The following is a 17,463-nucleotide window of genomic DNA, read 5'->3' on the forward strand; positions in this document are numbered from 1 at the left end:
CTCACTTTTCTTCCTCCCCTCCCTCGCCCCGCGCATACTTGAGCGATAATTCTCGTGATTGTCCGAGCGAGTTTTTATCTCGTCCATTACTATATAATTTATAGCTGCGCTCGTACTTCACAGATCTCTTGAAATCTCACGACTCAATTTTTTCTTTGCGCGAGAACATCCGCGAATCCTGCGGAACTAAAGTTGTTTTGTTTTTTCGACTATTAACATTTTACATTCTTCTTACAATTTTCATTTTCCCAATGTTTCAACGAAAAATCCTACAAAAATGCTTTCGCATCCCCGAGATGTAAGGACGCCGTTATTATTCACGCGGTTTATTGCATCAACGACGTTGCAAAACTTCGCTGGAGGCCCGCTTGTTCATGAATAAAAGACAAACAAAAAAATGAAAAAAAATAAAATAAAATAAAATAAAAAAATAAAAATATTCATCTCCGTTCGCGTCTCTAAAGGAGAAGACGTTCTCCAATTTGAGTTTAAATTTATGTTTACATATATTGTATATGCGTATATATGCATATCGTCTGCTCGGGAAATTGAATTTCCGCTTCGCTCTCGCTCTATTCGTCTGCATTCTTTCTTCCTCCTTCATTCTCTCGGTTTCAACGACAACGACGACGACGAAGAGGAGGAGGAGGAGGAGGAGGAGGACGAAGATGACGCGTATGCGCGGAGACGCTCGCGTAAGTTATAACGGAAAATGAAAGGAAGATCGCTTTTAGACTCTCGTCCAATGTAATTATTGGCAGGGGGAGGAATATTTTTTTGTAAATAACGAAAGCAAGATGGGCCGGGGCGAAAGAAAGGGCGACGAGCGGTGGGAAAAGAGCGTCGAATACAAGTGCAAAATCGGGGAACGAAAGTGCAGCGAATTTTGCTTGTGAATGAGCCAGAAAACGTGAGAAATTATGAAGCGCGACACGCGTTTTCTTCGTCGAGGGAATAAATCTCGAGCGAGTAATACGGCTAAATCAGGATCGTACTATTTGCATTAAGTGTGAATAAAGCTTGGAAAAAAAAGAGATGAAAAAATGAACATCTCTTGGCGAAATGTCTCGCATTGCCGGTTGGAAGGCGGCCAAAGAGTTTATGAAGTGAGTCGCCACGCAAGGCAACTGACGACCTCCCGACACCCGAGTAATATTCTAGCGGTCAAGGAAGGATTTGAGAGCTCTCGGGGCCGAGAACGCCGCGAATTTTCACGCGATATTAAGCCCTTACGTGCACTTGGAGCGGACGGAAATACTTGATTTTCTTCATTTTTTTTCGACAACAAAATAAATGTTTGCTGAAAAACTATGAACGAGATTCTTCAATAGATATTTTCGTGGACTTGTACAATTTTTTCCGTCCAAAAACTTCTCTAAATCGCGCAACCCCAGCTGTACTACAATAGCACCTTTTTTTGAGCATCAGTTGCAGTGGGCATGACAACTGAAAAACTATCGATCAGATCCGTACCAAATTTATACCACTTATTTATTATAATAAAAGCTCGGGCCTGGACGATGAATTTGTAAAAATTTTGATTTAAAAAAAAATGGCGAGAGTTTTAACAAAAAATTCATTTTTTGAGATGCCAAACTTTCGATTTTTTTGCTACAATTTTTCTTTTTCAACAAAATATGAAATCCTTCGTCCAGGCTCTAGCTATCATCGTAATAAATAAGCGGTATAAATTTCGTACGGATCGGATTAATAGTTTTTTAGTAATCGTGTCCACAGCAAAGGTATTTTTCAAAAAATACGATTCTGCGATAATCGCGCGTTTCATTTAATGCTCCGAAGTTTATGAAATTTGGTGAGAATATTCTTCAGACATTGTACTTGAAGAATATCTAATAAAAGGTAAGATAAAATCATTGCAAAGTTTCTAACTGCTTCGAAGCTCAATTTTTTAAAAAAATAAACCAACGAACACGTACGACGTATGAGGCGAACGACCGATCGCGATTGTCCGCCAGGGACCGTAACGCAATTACAGTCTGCATTACTAAAAAAATTGAACTCAGCGTCGGTGGATGAGGGCTCTCGGCGTCGTTGTCGTAGTGCGTCGCACAACGGCGAGAAATCTCGTGAGAAAAGGACGAAAGGTTTGAAGGACGCGAGGAGCAGCTCGTCGCTGCTCCTCGCGCGTCCAACGAGACTTTCGATCATTTTTTCATCGCATTCTCTTTCTTCAATTCCCCTAATTATTCTTAATCCCACACACTCTAATGGTTTTTCCGAGCATTTACGTTCCGTCGTCAGCAAAAAAATGGTCCGCCTTCCAAGATGGGAAGGCCGAAACAAGTTTTCGCGTTTCGTCTCTCTCCCTCTCTCTCTCCCTCGACCCATTTACACGAGCCCGCGGTCTCCTCGCGCTCTCCTTCGCCGTCCCGCATTTTCGCATTTTCTCATACTTTTTCAACGTATTGATTGCATCCCGAGAAAATAGGGTAATATTCAATCTATTTAATGGGCGACCTCACCGTAGCACAATAAAACGTATATACACAGGCACGTCTCCACACGAGTGACATTGCACGTTGCAAATGACATGCATATATATAGATGCAGAGAAAAGTGCGATGAAACGCGCGCGCGCGCGCGGTGTCTGGCCTCAATTTTCCATCTCGGCGCATCCCTCTTCGTACATAGACACGGCTAACCGCGGCGCGCGGACTCATCCGTAATATCGGAATGTTCATATATACAAAAAAGATAAACCACCAACATCGGGGATATAATGAACCGTAACGCGCGGCGCATGCATTCCATTTTTTCAATGGATTATCCGCTCGCTGGCTCGCACCGTTTTCAATCGTGTCTCGCATAGCCGCGTTGTTCTCCATATTTTCTTTCTTTCTAGCGGAGCGATGGGGGAGGATAATTGTTGAAATATCCATAAACGCGGGACTGGGCGCATCCGCGGTAGCGGCGAGGCGCTGCTATTTTTCTACGGTCCTTCATTTCGCAGTGGCAAGGACGCGGAGCGTTTGTGCGATCGCGTCGGCGCGATAATAGCGTGGATGGAAAAGCGGGGATTCGCAGATTCGCTAATAATCGCTTTCGCTCCGCACGATTGTCGTCGCTTTTTTACCGATCGCCCTGCATCTCCGCGAGTCTCAGTTGCCACAGGTACTCCGGCGCGCGCGATTATGAGAACGTTACGTTAGACGGGACAGCGCACGTGTCGCGAACGCATCGAAGAGCGACGGAGAAGCGTCGCGATGGGGAGGATAGACGAGGAGAAACGCAGAGCGGGAACGCCACGAATGATGGACGACGCACGATCGGACGCCTTTTTATGGTCGCCGGTTTAACCAGCAGCCTCTGATCCTCGTTTCAGCAATGTCGCTTAAACGCGCCTCGCAACAATTTACGGGACACGTTATAATTCGAGCTCTCGATGCTGCTGCTGCTGCTGCTGCTGCTGCTGCTGCTGCTCATCTAAGTAAATCCGTTACGAAACGTGAATGCGGCGATAAACACACTCGCGACGTATTCGAGAGGTTCCGTTATTAACAATGTTGTATATAAACGTAGCAAAAACACGTCTTGCAACTTTCCATTTTTTCCCACTCCGTATTTTTCCAAAGGAAGAGAGAGAGAGAGAGCGACGCCTTTTCCCCCCTCCCTTTTCGCCTCCTCGCTCGTCCGCGTGTCAAGTTTGTAACGTGACAGATTCGCGATCGAGCTTGACTTTATCGGTACTTTCAGAAATTTTCAAAAGTCACGTCTCTCTCGAGGGGATCTTGACGGGAGGAAAAAATAAAAATAAAAATCTATACAAAAAGTGAAAGAGAGGACGGGCGAGTGAGTGACGCGGACGCGCGCGGGGGTGAGCCGTGCATCTCGGAATGGCCGTTATCTTCTATTTGAATTCGATAAAATATAACGTCGTTTTTCTCATTCATCGGAGGATCTATACGGGGTGTCCCGACGATCCGGGTTTCAAACTTCGAGCAGTTTCGCGTCGCTTTTCGAAGGCCAATGAGCGCGTGATTCACCGTGATTTTCCGTACAAAACAATAATCCCCGGCCATCGCGAGTGAACACATTGCCGAGAACTGGAAAGGTCGAGTACGATTAAAGAGAAAACGAGGCCTCGAAAATGGTAGCGAACACGCCGAGGGTCTCACGCCCGGCGACGAAAAAACAACGTCGCATTGATCTTCGCTCCGCACCGATCCGGTGCTCGTGAATATGCCCAAAACCGCCGAAAGAGCTGCATATCGATACGCCGCGATCTCGATCATTATATTTATGCCGAGTGCGTGCGCGTAATAATTCTGATGCGAGGGAGGGAAAGGGAGGCGAAGGTTAAGGGGGCGTGTCCGTTTTTCAGTCAAATTCATCGGTTTTGTTCGCGCGGGAATACGTGAGGACGCGATAGCCGGACTTTTTCCTTTCGGGGCCACATTTAAAATACATAAATTATATACTTATGTATAGATAAATGTGCATTAAATGGTGAAACCTCGCGCGGTACAACGAGAGGAAAGAAGGAGGGGGCTGGGGAAGAAAAAAGAAGAAACGCGTCGACCGTGGGCTCCCTCTATTCGTCGCTTATAATTTTTCATCGCTTCTTTTTCTTCCTTTTTTCTTCTCCTTTTTACGACACGATATGAACGATGAAATGATGGAAAAAGTGGAGTGTCAAACACGACCGAGAGAGCTGGAGACCGCAACGTCATATTATCTCTGTGACTTTCGTGGGATCGACCGTTAAACGGGGACTGCGAACGTTTCACGAGCCCCCTCCCTCGCCCTTGTTCTCTCGCTCTCTCTCTTTCTCTCGTTCGCAAACGACAGCGACTCCGGACTATATGATTCCCGTCTATCAACGTCGAATGGATTATCGCCTTGAGCGCCATCACAATTGAGGATGTAATGACAAATGGGCCAACCAAATATATAAACGGACAATCTTCTAATTTCAATTATTTTCCATATAAATAAACTGCACCTTGGACTCGTTAAATTACGCGCTCCGTTTCACCGAGCATCATTTTTTATGTGTTTGCCCTCGCAAGGAGGGCGGCTCGAATTTATCGTTTCTTCAACTTGAAATGTGGATTGAGCTTTTTTTCTCCAACTCGCGCAATCGCCACTGAAAGCGAACCTCTCGCAATCAAAGTCAGTATATGGAAAACTTTTGAAAATCCCCCATTTCGAACTCCCCCAACTCCGCACTTGGCTCGGTTTTTTGTAATTAGGAATTTGCTCTACTACCGCCTTGCCACTGAAAAGCTTGCAGAAAATTCTCATTTCGGAGGGCGAAACATCGAGTGAGCGAGTGCTGAAAAATCGGCGGAGCGCAGGATTGCGACAAAGGCGAGAGAATTCGGGGATAATAAAGTCGAATGGGATTGGAGAAAAGATATAAGAATAGAAGCGATGCCCGAAAGAAGTGAGCTCTCGTTTCGATTTAAAGAGAAAATGAATAAAAATATAAGAATAAAAATAAAATAAAAGGAAAGAGAAAATTAATAACGAAACGGCACGTAGGAATCGACGTTCGATCCGCCGGAATGCGGAGCCGTGTGACGCAGACGCATGAACAAAACTCTTTGCGATGAGAAAACACGTTTTCGATAGCACCAAAAGGTATTTCTCTTGCTCGCAGGTTTTCAAGCAAACCCGAATCGAGCTTCTCTCCGCGAGGATTCTCCTCTCGCCGGAGAGAGGTGGATTCTGCGTGCAAGAGCCGAGGCAACGTGGCTTAGCGGTGCAAAGAATCGCATTTTACGAGAGCCGGGTGCAGCGAGGCTCGCGCGGCACACGCAGCATTCGCGACCGAAACCTCAGCAGCTGTGCAATATGCGTCAAAATGCATTTCGTCCCCGGATCACTTTGCGCTCCGCTCGCTCTTCGCGCTTTTCTCTCCTCGTAATTATTTCATTCTCGTTGTCTCATTAAACTTATTCAATTAACCAAATATTCGAAACTGTTGAACTTTCAATGCATCATTTTTTCAACGCGCGACACGTTTTCTTCAACGAGTTTTTTACAATGTTTCAACAAAATTGAGAGACTGCACGGAGGGAACCAAATTTGACGAACCAATGTCCAGCAGCGACGCTGAATTCCGCAACGTTCGAGTCCAACGAAATTAATGAAAAAAAAATTTGTAACGCACCAGTTTTTTATTTCACGAATCATTGGCGTAGATTGAAAAACTACGAATTGCGCATTCGGCGAGGAACAAAATTGGAAATTTATTTAAATTATTCGATAATTATTCGGAATGTCCGGTCAAAAGTGCCGCACTTTTGAACATTATTTCATTATTCAATTCGAAATATTACATGAGCGTCACGGTGAATTTTACTGCGCGGCCCTGTCGAAATTTCCGTAAAAATGTTTGTGCCAGGATGCGGCGATACCATGGCATATCGGCGCCTATTTTCCCATTGTCTTTATACGCTCAACGCTTTATTGAAGTGTGTAAATCACCGATTTAGGGTGCTACGGAATTCGGAAGCGAGTGATCGACAGCTACGCATCGGGGCAAAGACATTTGGCGTGCACCGTAAAATTGAAAAAAGTAAAAAAGGAACGCCAAGTATTGAAAGGTCGCGACCGTAGTTTGAAATGATTTTCTATATTTGTATTGTTTGTCCATACCAAAATTTTACACTATTAAAAAATATGAGATTATTTTCTAGCGTAGCCAAATACAGTGAATGAATTACAGTGAAAAAAAAAGGAAAAAAATTGTGAACTATTGAAAAATATGAAATCATTTTTTAATCTATTTGCATTGTCAATAAAAAAATTTGAAAAAAAATTTCAACTATAAAAAAATATGAGATTTAATACTTGGCGTCGAGCCGCTGCCGCGTCTCTTGACTAAACGTTTTTTAAATTTTAGTACGCGCGTGCCATAAATTTGCCAATCTGCGATATATCAAAACTATTACGAAACTGAAAATTCCGGAAAATATTTGAAATTATACAGTGCGTTACAGGAATTAATTTTTTTTCGTTAACTTGTCCCCGCAGTCAATCACATTCGGTAAATTTTCGAGTGAATTTCACGCTAAATATTTAATTCTCTCCGTGTGTAAACGGGATTTTTTTCGATTGCAGCGCAGCGAGGAATTCGCTTTGAGTACAATAAATGTATTCGGGACGAATTCTGTCAAGTAAAATCGCAATTGGACGCCGTTGACGGCTCGTCGAGATCGTTGTACGCCGAAAATGAAGCACTGTTTGTCTAACTCGAAGCAGAGAATAAAGCCAACTTTCGAATCTCGTTAAATTTCCGTAATCAAGTGCACGATAAATGCAAATAAATAAAAAGAAAGGAAGCATAAAGGCAGAAACTACAAGTGAATTGGTACACGCGCGTTCCAAGTTGCAGATTTATGCGAACCTCCGTGTGTTTCCAGTTCAATGATCGTCGACCGAACCTGGAGACTTCTCGTTTAATTTATAGAGCAAACAAAATGGAGACAAGTTGGGAGAATTCTGCATGGTTCGCACAAACGTGTGGCCGGGAACTTTCTAGCCATTGATTATCTCATAATATTTGACCTATGAATCGCTGTTGCATAAAAGTTCGAAAATACTATATGAAACGCAATTAATCACGCCGCCGCAAGCGATAACGTTAGAGGGCGTTTCACAACTTCGCGTTCTCGAGTTTTTGCGTAAAACAAAAATCCTCGGATCGCGAAATACGCACGAAAGTTCAAACGAGCGGCGATTTTTTTCATTAACATTTCAAACAAACGTGAGACCCACTCGAATTAACAATTGCCAGCAATGAAAGTGATTTTTGTTTCGTGGCAACGAAACAAGTCGTAAAAATGTACTGAACTTTCTTTCGAGGCTGACATTTGTAAAGACAATTGATTTGGCTCGCCATCGATAAGATGACAACATTTAACCAGGCGAATTCGGTCACGCTGAAGTTTGCAACGTTGAAGTTCAACGAAATGATCCAAAAAACCTTTCAATAATTGGAGTAATTCTCCAATTTCGCTCCCTGTCGGATTTACAATTTGCAATTTTTCAAGCTGCACCGATACTTCGTGAAATAAAAAGTTGGTCTATTACAAATGTCTTTTTCGTTCATTTCGTTGAACTCCAACGTTGCAAACTTCAGCGTCGTCGAATTCAATGATTTCGTTCTTGTCTAAAGTCATTTTTATTGATGAAACGAACTTGGACATTATTCACTGAGAAAAAAAAATTGTTAATTCGATAAAAATCGATGTTATTTTGCAAGAGTTTTCTTCATTTAACTGCAAGGTTTTCGGAGATAATGAATCTGCAGTTTGATCTACGACTATTTATTCATTCAATCGTATTTAACCTTGCGATAGTCATTGCACCTCGTAATGCCAGCACATTTCGTTGTTCCAATGACTTTTTTCTCAGTGTTCTAAGTATCGAATAACTAAATTATATCTGAGAAATCGTTCTTCATCAATAACCGACTCAAATTTCAATAGAATTTGCCTTCGGACGAAATTTTATGAGATTTTTTCGTCACCGTTCTTCCCTTTTTCTGTCAAAGACACAATGAAAGGCCAGCTATCATTGTGACATTTGGGAGCAGATACAAAGTAGCTTCATCGTCGTAGTTTCGACTCGAGCTCTCCTGAGTTACGTGCAACGTCACAGCAAACCAATCAGAATCGCGAATAAATGGAAACAATGAGGAGCGAGTTGACGTGCCACTTTGTAAAAGGGATGTCGGAATTTGGATAGCTCGTGTCCAGTACACGACGCGGAATATGGCTAAATTTTGTAAAAATAGTAACATTTTGCCATTCGTTCTAAAACTTTGTTTTCAATAGTTCATTGATCACGCCGAATTCACTAGAATTCCGTTTTGAGCTTTTTTCATTTCTCGCGCACGTTGGCAGAAGGAAATGAGTAAAAATTCTGTTGCGCTCGCAGTTTAAAAATACGAGGACGGACTGCCGAAAAATGGCTCCAAGATAAAATTTCGGGACAATCATTCTCGCAACATATTTTAATTGGAAACAGTAATTCGAATGAATATCGAAGAAAATAATTCTGATGCAATTTCGGTCGAATAGGAAATCGGTCGTAGTGACCTAAAGAAATTTCCCGAATGACAACAAAATTAGTGTCGGCTCAGCAAAAATCGTGGCGAACGAAATGAAATTCTTTGGCTCAACGATAAATTGGATTATTCAATCGGTTGGTTAGCCGGCCCAAATAAATACTGCTCACTCCAACGAAAATGTTGAATCAACAAAACGCTGAACGAGCCAAAAAAATTCACATGTCTGCCACGATTTGCTCGACCAAGCAACACTCTCGTTGAATAACGACGACACCACTTTTTCCGACTGCAGCCAATAAATGCTGGATAAAGAAATGAAAAAAACATTGACAAACCTGGGAGCATTGATGATCGGCCGTCCCATTGCCCGCTGCTGGCGCTTTTCGTTGTTTGGCAGGCGAAGATAGTCTTGATCGCCGAGGAGGAACAAATCCTTTGAAATAATCATGTCCACCGCCTTGTAGCAGCTGTCACCTTTTTCGCCTCCACTTTGATCGGCTTGATTCTCAAACCGGTCGCACTTTATCGAATGTATTGACGAATATATTAAATCGATTGGATTATAATAATTATTATCGTTTAACCCGTAGATCGGTACGCGTGCGAATTCGCGAGGACGAATATAGCGTTTAAACGATTAAAACGAGAAGCTCATGAAGGAACCCACGACACGCTGGACTCGTTAAACTGCCGAAGCATAACAGAGAACAATAGTTAATCCTGTCGATCGATATTTATCTCAGGAAGAGCCTCGAAACGAGAGCGTTTAAATCATAATCGGAGACTCGAGGTCGCCGTTTCACTTCGTATTTCCAACAACTTCAACGTACCCCCCCCTTGCGAGAATAATTATTTTTAAAAAATCTAAACAAAACAAGATAAATCACATCAACTTTTTCGATCACTACTTTCCGCACTCAGTGGTATATCCGAATATTTTTTTTCGTCTGTCTAGCCTGTTCCTGATGATCCTGCGAATATATTCGCAAATGCGTAAGAATGAGGCGGTATATAGCTGAGTTTTGGCAATGCCAGATGACCTTCGACGTCGCCTCCGCTGATTGGACAGATCTTCTGTAGCCTTGGCGAAGCGGCGCTTCTTGCGTCTCCTTAAATCAATGAGCAGGATCATCGTTAGTAATTGGATATACGCAATATATCCCTGAATAAAAGACGAAACAAGTAACGGAATTCACGAATCATCGGAGCCAAGTGGCAGCCCGCAATAATTTTGATTATATTATTCAACCGAAGTTCTTATCCTTTTCGCTCCTTTTTCCAATTTAGTTTTTTATCTTCCGATCAAATTGCCTAAATACACGCTTGGAGGGCCGTGGCTCGTTAAAATTGAACGAAGAAAGAGATTGTTCACGGATTTCTAATTTTTCATGCAATTCTCACTTTTTTAGGCGACGCATTTGATAATTATGCCAAAAAATGTAATTGTTCAAGGTATGATAATAACAAAAAGCTGCTCTTTCGCTTACGACGATTATCTGGATTCTACTTATCAAAAATAAAGGAAAAAGGTTTAGTCCGAACGAACGCGGTCTTTGGACAAAGGATTTTGAATTTTGCGCTCAAGTCATTGGGCTTCGTCGACGAAAAATGTGCGTCGGTTTCGCTGAAAATTGCGGTTCGTACTCGAGAAATGCGACGTTCTTCGAATTATGATGTTTCAAGAAATCGTTCGCTTAATAAGCGCGTCCGTCGGCATATTTAATCTTACCGAAAGAGCATTCCATTTTCACAAAAACATTGAAGATGCTTATTTTCAAGTATTATTGAAAAAATTGTCAAAATTTTTCTCAAAATGTGTTTACACAATGCATTGTTGATAAAAAAATTAAGTTGTCGTCTACACAAAAACAAATCCGAAAAAAACTCTTTCTTCGCTCGTGGGAGCATTACGAGAATTACCGTTTCGTTGGTGTTTCAATATAATCAATTCAATTTCGAAGTTTTCCTAATTCGAGATCAATACTGCGAAATTATTTGCGATCCTGCGTCGTTGGAAACCAAGAGAACGACGTTTGCGGTTAATTCCAGACGTCAATCGAAAATCGATGTTGTAACATAGCTGTCGACCGGTTTCGAACCTTGTGAACTTCTGTAGTCGACGGTAATGCGTCGTGATCAACGATTTTATGCAGCAAATGCTAGCTTTTGCAAAATTCAATAAATTTTTAATCCGGATGCACCACAAATGAAGTTTTCCCTGCAGCATGCATTTTTATACTTTCTCTAAACCGCTGCGTGGATTCATTTTTGGAGCTGTCAGTTTGGAAGCTAACTTTCAAAACTTTGGAAAAAATACTTTCAGAATTTTTTTCACGAGACGATAAAAAATTCACTTTCTTCAATCTTGTAAAAACAATACATTTAATGATAACAACAAAATTATATAATTTACGCAACAAAATGCTTTGCGATGAAACTCTAACAAAATTTCATCATTCAGACCCTTCTTCGGTCGAAGAACCAATGAAATTCCGAAAAACAGTGTAAAAAAAATATCTTCCAACAAGCAAATAAAAATAATGGTTTTCAAACAAACTTTATCCCATTATTTCCAAGGAATATTGTTAAAAATGGAAAATTCGCGAGTTTTTTAAATTCTCGATTACTGTTTGGCTTTTTTATTCGCTCATTCGTTCATTCAAATTTTGATCCTTTATTCATTGTATTTTTCAACAATCGATCATCAATCAAAATTTGAATTCTGAATGAACAAATTGAAGGATTATTTTTGCACTTTGAAATTTCAAAGCATTGCATTGAAATCTCAATTTACAAATCGAAATATTTAATATTTGTGCATGATTCTAGTTCAAGCGATAGCCACTGTATTATGAATCAAAAGGCTCTCTGGTTTTTTATCACGACGCTGAAGTTTCCAACGTTGGAGTCCAACGAAATGAACGAAAAAAACGTTTGTAATTAACCAATTTTTTATTTCGCGAATCGTTGATGCAGCTTGAAAAACTACGAATCGCAAATGACGCTGATGTTTCCAACGTTGGAGTCCAACGAAATGGTCTAAAAAACTCTCAAATAATTTCAGTAAATCTCCAATTTTGTTCCCTGCCGAATTTCCAATTCGTCATATTTCAAGCCACATCAATAATTCGTGAAATAAAAAAATAATGAATTATAAATCTTTTTTTCGTTCATTTCGTTGAACTCCAACGTTGCAAACTTCAGCGTCGTAATCGCAAATTTGGCAGGGAACAAAATAGGAGAATTACTGCAATTATTGGAGAGTTTTTTTCGATAATTTCGTTGGACTCCAACGTTGAAAACTTCAGCGTCATTTTTTATCTCAAATAAACCAATTCCCCAGAATCGCGGAGACCATGGAGAAACGTATGGGTTCCTGTAGAGTAGTGTAATACCGAATCTACCCGAGATATCAGAGTTAGAAAATTCTGTCACAGAGTTGAAATACCAAAATAAATAAACCCTCCAAATGTCAAAAGTCTGTTTTTTTTATTCGCCGCAAAAAAATCGTAAAAAATCCAGCTGCACCTCCTCAAGTCATAATTGTAGGTTCTTTTTTTGGATGAGAATTGTTAACTCCCCAGCATTTCGCCTATTTGAGTCTGCCGTGCAACTTTCAAGCTCGAAAGAAAAATTCGTAAACCACGTTTTCATTCACCGTCAAAACTGGCCGACGTTCCAATCTTTGTTTTGCGTAAAAATGAATCAAACTGCGAAAAGAGCTCTCTGAGTAAAAAAAAACTTTTCAAAAATTCGCACCGAGAAAAAAACACTTTCGTGCATCGATCAAAATCCCGTTTAGTCGTTCGACAGGATATAGCAATTTCGGCCACATTTTTCTCCGAATGCCAGATGATGTAGTTCACTCAACAAAGGAACAGTGGAATCCTTCATATTCTCCCCGACCCGAACGAGATTTTATTCGACGAATCGTATTTTTTCTCACTCAGTTTATCGAGTTTTTTCTCCTTGAAACCGGAAATAAGCCCCGTGAAAAATTGGGAGTAGCGGTGTTCGATGTGTTACGAAAGTTTGAAACGTAATATTTGAAGTTTCAACCTCGCCACGCTGCCGGAGTACGAGTATCACTAAAGGGAAAGAGAGAAAAAAAAAAAAAGAATGAAATGGAGAGAAAAACTTATCGGCTGTCTATCATCGAGTGGTCACGTTTGAATAGTGTGTGAGCTCATGATCTTTGTACTTGGAATTCTTTCGTAAGTGAGTGAAAAAAAAATATTTTTTTAGTAAAAATGATGAGGCAACAAAAAGAAAAGAAAAGAAAAAAAAAGAGAGAGAGAGAGACTCGGGGCTGTGTGAAAAGAAAAAAAGTTGAACGGATCGTTCGACTCCGAGGAATCGTGGCCGTATTCAAAACGAAAGAGAAAAGTTTTGGAAACGTTAGAGGAGCGATAGAAATTTTGGGAGAAACTATACATTCGTAGCGGGGGCCACACCGATAAGAGCACTGATAAGGATAGTGTGCTGGAGTGGATTATTCCGAAACGTTTATTTTGAAGCTTGAAAGAGCTGATTCCATTAGAAAAAACGAGGCTACGAAAAAAACGGTATTCATGATTTCTCTCGAGAGCTGTCAAATTTCGTAATGAGCGACAGTTTTAATAAAATGAGGAAAATTATAAAGGATTCGATTGAAAAGAATATCACTGATTTTTGGACTTTTATCTCGAAATAGCGAACGAGTATGAAGTTCGATTTAAAAAATGGGAAATTGGCAGTAGCGCGGTCGTTTGTCACATTAATTTATCGGTTCGTGAGAAAGGAGCGACTTATTTAGGCACTCGAAGCTTGAGAGCGCAAACAAATTTGGGGTTGAATGAAAAAAAATGGCGAATTCCAGTGATGCAAAGGCGAACGCAGTCGTCGTCTCTTTCCTTTTTGTCGCCGAAATGGAGGATCATCGCCGGGCGAAGGGCGTTCCTCCGGTAGAATTTCGAGAGGGAGAAGTAGGAAGCGGATGAAGAAGGAGACCGCGACAGACAGGAGAAATGAGAAGTAAGAAATGAGAAAAAGAAGAGAGGAAGAGGAGCAAAAGGGAGGAACGGCCGGAGAAACGTGAGCTGCGAGCGAGAGAGGGCAGAGTGAAAAGTCGGGCCGCGGTGAGGACCGAGAGCGAGAGACGGAAAGAAAGGTATCGAAAGCACGCAGGAAAAGGAGGAAGAAAATAATGAGAAAGAGAGAGAATTGCAACGAAGGTGAAGAGGAAGAGACAGGGAGATAAGTAATTTTTAGCGCCGCGCGTGCTCTCCGTCCTTCCATCTTTCTTTCTCTCGCACAGGTTCAACAATCTATGTCAAACAGGAGCAAGAAAAGTGTCGTCGAAATAAAGATACCGCGAGCGCCGTGTGTGCGAGAGAAAGTTGCCTCGTTTGCCTCGCGAATTTCTCAATCCCCCCAAACACGCCCTTTAACCCCTCCGCCTCCTGAAACTGAAAGAAAAATTCTTATAACTCTGCCACTGGATACGAAGCAAAACACTTTTACGCCGATTGAAATTTTATTCGTAGTTCTGTGCCGTATTTTTTTCGAGGCACGAATACGACACTCGCGCGAACTCTTCGGCAACCCGATCGAACGAAAGTTTCCACAGCTCGCCCTCGCCTCGACAGTTTCGTTTTCACTGATATCGAATCCGCTCGATTTTTCAAAGAGCCCGAATTACACGCGACTAACTTTTCATTGTTCCAGAGCCTCGAATTCTGGTGATGTCACTTTCCGAAATTCGAATCGAAACCGATGTCGCGAGGATGAATATTTGTCTAATTTTAGGTTAGAAATCCACCGACGCTACGGAAACAATCGACCATTTCCGAAATTCATAAAGTGAAAAATAACGGCAAGATATTTTCGTTGCGCTTCAACGAAACGATACTTAAATAACACTGAAAAAAAGACAGACTCTAACAGGCAGATTTAGAAAAACGCGTAATGTGTAATGATCGCATCGAGTACCTATGTGTCAACTCCATATATTCGTTTGTGCCACTTTACGCCCCGCCCCCCTGCCCCACCCTCTCCCGCGGCGCTCTTTCTCTTTCTCTCGCAACAACAGCGCTAGTATTCCCGCTCATACGGTCCCGGCTTCGAGCTTCGAGCGCTCAATCGACTCACATCGCCCGAGCTGCTGTGTGACCGTCAAGTGTTTGTTACAGCGCAACGGGTATTAGTAACAACGAGTTGTCGCAAAGTCCGAAAAGCAAGCACCGAGCTAACCTCCAAATTACAACGAAAAAACACGATTGAAAAATCTGTAACATCAGACCGATTCTCTAATGTCACGAAACTCGCCAGAGTCTTATTAGTTCGTATGACTTTCGAAGAACAACTTCAGAACCTGAAATATTTCCCGGTATTATAATAATAATAAAAAACAAATGATGAGTCTGATGAGACGCGATCCGGGACGTTCGACGTGAAGAATTCTTCACGGGCTCGTCAAAAAATCATATTGCACCGTTTCAAACCGCAGAAATAAGTAAAAAATCATTTTTCACATTCTTCGTCCTACTTTTTTGAACTTCATATCCACTCGATGACATGCTAAAGCAGTTTCTGATAATCGCGGAACGAAAGTTCTGTTGAATAAAATTACGAAAAGTACATAAGCCGGGTGCGAATCACGGAAACTTTAAACTGTGTGAAAATTCGGTCTCCGGGTAACATTCCAGCGAAATATTGAACTTGATGAAAGCAGCGCCCTCTGCGCCATTATTCTTTTGTTATGTTTGGCCGCTCGAGCGTTGCATATACATCGATTATTTCGTCGGACGACGAGAGAGCTGCATCATCGCTGTCGTTCAATTCATCACACGAAAGGAAGCTCCGCACATATGTATTTAAAAATGTATATATGCACGTACGTGTATATATACGAGTCAAGATAATCGTTTACTGACCCGGCTTTTCTGCTTCCGAAGATCCGATCTTGTTTCAACGGAAAGACAGCGTTACAATGGCAATACTGACGTTTCTTATAAAAACGGGGTAGAGCGTCGATTGTTGACAGAGGAAGAACGTTTCGATGAGCGCTATCTCCTCAGCTCGAACCATAGATGACCTTCGATACTCATTTTTTCTCTCGTATTAATATCTTTTCGATCGTTTTTCCCTGCCCAAAGCTCCGAGCTCGAATCCTCCTCGATTTTTCGGCTGCCTCGTTTCTTTTCAGTTCCGAAATTTAGTCACATGCGCAATGGACGATGATTTTTCGGAAATTTTCACCGGAACGAAAAAAAAAACAGATCACTTGTCACGAAAGATCAATACGACGAGGGTGCATTATAATCTCCAATTTTGTACGCAACACTTGCTTTCTTTTTTACCAGCAATATATTATTATGTGTATACATATGATTGTGTCTATATATATTTATTAACGTTAAAACCTTTATAATATTAATAATTTATTTATTTATCTACGCGAGAATTATTAGTTTAAACTATTTTGGACGTGTCACGAACAGTGATTTATCATTTTTATTAAAGCTCTTGCTCCTTCGATCACAATGATGAACCCTTCTCTCTCCTAATAATCGCGATACTTTTATTAATATTACGAATTATTTTATTTTATCGCAATGTATATTCGTTACGTTATCGGCGTGTTTATTGTGCGCACCGCAGTTAAACTTCCATCATGACAAACGTCCATGCTGCAAACATATTAGTGAAAATTAATTTACGTTTTTTCTGTATTATTATCCGTAATAATCGCCGGCAATGGGGGCATCCGGACGATTGTTTAACTTTCTACAACGTTCGTCGTGTTGACACGGTGCACGTGCTCGACCAAAATGATTCCGTGAAAATCCAATGTGCAACACAAAATGAAAAAACAAAACAAATCCCCCCCCCGGTAGTCCCGCACAAGCTCGGCGCGTATAACTCGCTATACGACAACGACGCGACACTCCCGACGTTTCGATGCAGACTGAAGAGCGAACACTCGTGCGCCGAGTCCCCGACTCCCCGAGAAGTGCTCGCGCGCTCGATCCACACCGCCGCTCACGTACCGCTACACCCATGCCAGAGCAACTCGCGCGCCACTGCGCGCCCCGCCGTTCTCGCTAAAGCCTGCTGCCTCTTTCTCCTGCACACTTTTGCCCCGGGCTTTAAGCGCTCCGCTATTCCTCCCTTTCACGTATCGCTCATCAGCACCGGTACAACCCTTTTCCTCCTTTCTTTCCTCTCCTTTTTCCCTTTCCATTTAAATTACAATCGCGAACACACAAGTGGCCCACATCAATGACGCGATTTTCTATCGATAAATTCCCGCGTTTTTTTCCGACTCTAAATATCATTGAACAATAATCGATCGTGCGAAAACATTCTTTGTGTTTTAGGGATATACAAATATCGTTCGAGTCGTTCTACATTTTTCACGTTCGAATTAATCGAGGCGA

The 17,463-nt window shown here is 41.6% G+C and overlaps 1 protein-coding gene across 2 annotated transcripts in view; it reads right to left on the bottom strand.

Moving 5' to 3' along the window:
• The window catches only part of E23 (Early gene at 23), a 119,246-nt gene extending 102,274 nt beyond the window's left edge, over positions 1–16,972 (bottom strand). The window contains exons 1-2 of one of the 2 annotated variants that reach the window (XM_043419180.1): positions 15,958–16,972; positions 9,379–10,152 (exon numbers count right to left, since the gene is read on the bottom strand). In XM_043419180.1, the coding sequence (XP_043275115.1) occupies positions 9,379–9,491 (113 nt within the window). In that variant the 5' untranslated portion in view covers positions 9,492–10,152; positions 15,958–16,972. Of the gene's footprint in view, positions 1–9,378; positions 10,153–15,569; positions 15,592–15,957 lie in introns of those variants that run through there. The other variant, XM_043419181.1, reaches the window with a different exon arrangement.
• Positions 16,973–17,463: the final 491 nt, after the last annotated feature.

The sequence above is a fragment of the Venturia canescens genome, chromosome 5, assembly GCF_019457755.1.
Source record: "Venturia canescens isolate UGA chromosome 5, ASM1945775v1, whole genome shotgun sequence".
Classification (NCBI taxonomy): Eukaryota; Metazoa; Arthropoda; class Insecta; order Hymenoptera; family Ichneumonidae; genus Venturia; species Venturia canescens.